Below are 5196 nucleotides of genomic sequence, written 5' to 3' on the forward strand. Positions count from 1 at the left end.
AAAAGTTGTTATATATCTCTATGTGTCTCTGCATTATTTCATTCAAATAAAACCGGACCGACAACAAATCGAACTATAACATTGCTCAAGAAGAAATATTACAACACACGCTCGTCGTACTCGACCTGATGATAATGTTACACAAACCACCGGCGTACACGTACGTATGGTAATTTTTCGAAATACAATATATAATAGACGATATATACGTCGACCGGCACAAAACTTCGAACATTCTCTCGACCCTTCGCTAGATTGAAAGCGACTCGGTGTTCTCGAAAGATTCGTTCCGAAATTATATTTATTCTCGCTCGGACAGAGGAGAGCTGTCGCATATTTTGTGTAATAACAAAATTTTTGTTATTTTTTGGTTGATCGCATAGGGACCGCTTACGTAGAAACGCTCGCTAAATCCGCGATCTCGCAGTGTCTGACGGTTTCGGTTGGGTAGAAGCAGAAGATATACTACTACGAACTATCCACACCACCGTGGGCGAAGCCCGCACTCGACACGATATCGAATTAATGTTATTATTCAGCAGAAAAACGAATATCGTGTGATTTGGTTATCGGTGACCACGGTACCGACAGCGCTCGAGCAAGCGTCTGCCGATACTATAGAGGAAGCGTTTTCGATCCGTTTCGAAACGTACCTATCCCCCTATAGCGGCGTTTCGAGCACATCGCCCGTTTTCCGTTAACGCTGACGGGACCCTACGCGACTTTCGGTTTTTTCCACTTTTCGTATAGTCCTAGTCAATATAATTTATATCCGTCGATATGATATTGTATCAGACATGAATACGCATATCGATCGATATATTAAAATATTATAGGATAACGTTCTGACAACAGGACGTCTCGATTACAATGTTTATCGGAAAGTGTAGTGAAAATTTGTGTAAGGCCCATACCGCTTTCTCGCCATTACAACATATGAGTTGAGACGGTGAGACGATACTTGAATTAATGGGAGCAAACAGAATTTCGGAAGCGTGATAAAAAATTTTCAAAGAGAAATTTTGGCGAAAATTTCACTATACTTTCCGATATTTTCACCACACTTTCCGTTATTTTCACCACACTTTCCGTTCATGATTATTTTCGCCAAAATTTCCGTCTGAAATTTTTTCTTCACGCTTCCGAAATTCTGCTCGCACCCAGAAGGCAGAGGTAAACTTTCATTACACTTTCCGTTATATTTATGTTTTCACTACACTTTCCGATACTTTTATATTTTCACCACACTTTCCGTTCACGATTATTTTCGCCAAAGTTTCCATCTGCAATATTTTCTTCACGCTTCCGAAATTCTGCTCGCTCCCAGAAGGCAGAGGTAAACTTTCATTACACTTTCCGTTATATTTATGTTTTCACTACACTTTCCGATACTTTTATATTTTCACCACACTTTCCGTTCATGATTTATTTTCGCCAAAATTTCCATCTGAAATGTTTTCTTCACGCTTCCGAAATTCTGCTGCTCCCAGAAGGCAGAGGTAAACTTTCATTACACTTTCCGTTATATTTATGTTTTCACTACACTTTCCGTTATCTTTTATATTTTCACCACACTTTCCGTTCATGATTATTTTCGCCAAAACTTCCATCTGAAATATTTTCTTCACGCTTCCGAAATTCTGCTGCTCCCAGAAGGCAGAGGTAAACTTTCATTACACTTTCCGTTATATTTATGTTTCACTACACTTTCCGATACTTTTATATTTTCACCACACTTTCCGTTCACGATTATTTTCGCCAAAGTTTCCATCTGAAATATTTTCTTCACGCTTCCGAAATTCTGCTCGCTCCCAGAAGGCAGAGGTAAACTTTCATTACACTTTCCGTTATATTTATGTTTTCACTACACTTTCCGTTATCTTTTATATTTTCACTACACTTTCCGTTCACGATTATTTTCGCCAAAGTTTCCATCTGCAATATTTTCTTCACGCTTCCGAAATTCTGCTCGCTCCCAGAAGGCAGAGGTAAACTTTCATTACACTTTCCGTTATATTTATGTTTTCACTACACTTTTACTTTTAAATTTTCACTACACTTTCCGTTTTCTTTTATATTTTCACTACACTTTCCGTTCGGGTTATTTCGCCAAAATTTCCATTTCAAATTTTTATTTCACGCTTCCGATATTCTGCTTGTTCGCGGAAGGCAGAGGTAAACGTTCACTACACTTTCCGTTATCTTTTATATTTTCACTACACTTTCCGTTATCTTTTATATTTTCACTACACTTTCCGTTCGGGTTATTTCGCCAAAATTTCCAATTCAAATTTTTATTTCACGCTTCCGATATTCTGCTTGCTACCGGAGGGCAGAGGTCGATTAAGTTTGACGATAGTCGTGTCACTAAGTGTTCTGGCGATGTTCTAAATTTACTGTAGTCTCTGGAGATACCCTACATTTTGTTTTATAAAAGAGAAGACATTAGTAGATCAAGATGTTCACATGATGTGGTGCTTGCTGCTGCTGCAGGTTTTTCCGGGTTTTCCTGCAGCTGAAAAAGCAAATGCGCCACTGGAATCATCAATGAAGTCGCCCCTCCGGAGCGTCAATTAAATTTTGTTGTTTCATAATTTCATGATTTGTATTACTTTCTTGACCTGAGACTTACTTCAAAAATATAAAAAATACACACGAATTCATTTCATAAGCTTTTGTGGTTCTGAAAAGAACCTTTTTTTTATGGAAACGGTAAGGACAATACAGGGGGAGGCATTAAATTCAACCGCCAAATCCGTACAAGGTTCGACCTTGCCTTTTCAGGGCGTATACAACATCCATGGCTGTGACGGTTTTGCGTTTCGCATGTTCGGTATATGTTACGGCATCTCTGATAACATTTTCGAGAAATACTTTGAGTACTCCACGAGTTTCTTCGTATATCAAACCCGAAATACGTTTAACACCACCTCGACGGGCTAATCTTCTAATGGCAGGTTTCGTTATTCCTTGGATATTATCACGCAATACTTTACGATGACGTTTCGCTCCTCCTTTTCCTAAACCTTTACCTCCCTTGCCACGACCAGTCATTTCGAATGTTAAGAATAAATTATATACTGCACGATACGAATGAAATACTGTTAGTGATACTAACGACAGACTTCGACTAAAGTTCTACACCGAACTCGGTCGGGTTTTGTTAAATTTCATGACTCCGCCCACAACTGGAAATCGGACCAATGGCGTCTCGTCTAGATGGTATATAATAGTTGGCGTGTATAAGCCGACTCAGTTCATATGTTGTCCGTCTATCGTTCGGTATACATTTCGTTCGTTACAATTCGCAATAGGTTTTGAAAATGGCTCGTACCAAGCAGACCGCTCGTAAATCGACTGGAGGTAAAGCTCCGAGAAAACAATTAGCTACTAAAGCAGCTCGCAAAAGTGCACCGGCTACGGGAGGTGTTAAAAAACCTCATCGTTACAGACCCGGTACTGTTGCTCTCCGAGAAATTCGACGTTATCAGAAGAGTACTGAATTGTTGATTAGGAAATTACCCTTTCAACGTTTAGTTCGAGAAATCGCTCAAGATTTCAAAACCGATTTACGATTCCAAAGTTCAGCCGTCATGGCTTTGCAAGAAGCTAGCGAGGCGTATTTGGTAGGACTCTTCGAAGATACGAATTTGTGCGCCATTCACGCCAAGCGCGTTACCATTATGCCCAAAGACATTCAGTTAGCAAGGAGAATACGCGGAGAACGAGCTTAATTTCATATATATATATCCCAATATATATTGAAAATATATACAAAAAAAAGGTTCTTTTCAGAACCACAAAATGCAATTGATGAAAGAATTCGTTTATCGATAGATATGAATGAATGAATGAATGAATGTATGATATTTTCAATAACTCGCATCACGTAAATATTAAATCACGGGTGTTTGCAGAACATGTTCAGTATGATCCAAATATGGATTATAATACTGAAATTTTTTACTTTCCGAAACGAATCTTTCGAAAAGATCATTTTTAGAAACGGCTGAGATAAATAACGAAAAACAAGCGATCACTGAATGAAAGATCGCTCATAACATCACCATCTTTTCGTAAATTTCCTCTGATTCATATTTTTGAATACCTGGCATAAATCTCGAGTGACTTTTTGTAATATACCCTATACCAAAAATGAATCGTTCTCGAGATATTCGATCGTTTATACAGAAAAAGTAGGTATTATTCGGTTCTCGAGCCATTTCCCTATAAAATTGAAAACAAGTCTCATAGAATACATAAGCTATTATTGATTCATCAAAATATTACATTCCGTCGTCTTGTAGGAGGAGTAACATTTCCAAAATGATGAACGAGGTATTTGGAGTCGATGAGTAATTCTGAAGATATAAAAATCAGTGATTTCTCAAATGGAACACCCTTAGTTTGGAAATCTCGAAATGATTTTGACTCATTTTCCTGAAACGATCCCAATATCAGAAAATAAGTCAACTGTTCACAAGACATATTTCAATGAAATAGAAAGACAGAGCAATATTTTTTAATTTTTACTCTTTTACGAAATTATTCGATTCATATCAATTCGATAGTCGGCGGCGGCGGCGGAAGAAATATTATTTATCTATTTTTTTTCTGTTTATAGGGATAGGCTAGGTAGGTAGTTCTGACTATTTATTTATATATTTGTTGGACAGTTGAATTATATACGAATTCTTGTAAAAAAAATTGTGGCCCTGAAAAGGGCCATTTGTTTTCTTAGACTTCGTCGCCGGAGAGAGAAGTCAACTGATAGAAGAATTTACTTCTTCTTTTTTGGAGAGGCAGCTTTTTTGGCTTTCGGAGAAGATGCCGATGCAGGGGTCGCTTTCGCGGTTTTCGGTTTGGGTGCTTTCGGCTTTTTTGTTGGTCCTTTGTTAGTTTTCTTTGCTTTCGAAGGAGACTTGGTTTTACTAGCAGAAGTCGCGGACGAAACCTTAGAAGCGACGGTCTTTTTATCCTCGGCAGTTACCTTTTTAGGCTTGGCTGCGGCAGCCGCTTTCTTTTCCGGAGAGGCTTTCTTACCTTTCGGTGATGCAGCAGCCTTCTTGCCGGTTTTAGCTTTTTCACCAGCTACGCGTTTAACGGGAGTTTTTTTGGCCTTCGCACCGGCCGTACCGGACGTTTTCTTTTCGGTAGCCGACGGTTTTGCCGAACCAGAAGATGCCGATGCCAATT

General features: G+C 38.7%; 1 protein-coding gene across 1 annotated transcript; it reads left to right on the top strand.

Annotated features, from left to right (window-relative positions):
• Window positions 1-3283: 3283 nt before the first annotated feature.
• On the top strand, window positions 3284-3734 carry LOC141485989 (histone H3). The gene has a single exon (XM_074183748.1). The coding sequence runs from the start codon at window positions 3324-3326 to the stop codon at window positions 3732-3734; it is 411 nt and encodes a 136-aa protein (XP_074039849.1). The 5' UTR covers window positions 3284-3323.
• The last annotated feature ends 1462 nt before the right edge of the window (window positions 3735-5196 follow it).

This window comes from Leptinotarsa decemlineata, unplaced genomic scaffold (assembly GCF_025532065.1).
Source record: "Leptinotarsa decemlineata unplaced genomic scaffold, Ldec_3_MD MMD2_tig00026342_RagTag_RagTag, whole genome shotgun sequence".
Lineage (NCBI taxonomy): Eukaryota > Metazoa > Arthropoda > Insecta > Coleoptera > Chrysomelidae > Leptinotarsa > Leptinotarsa decemlineata.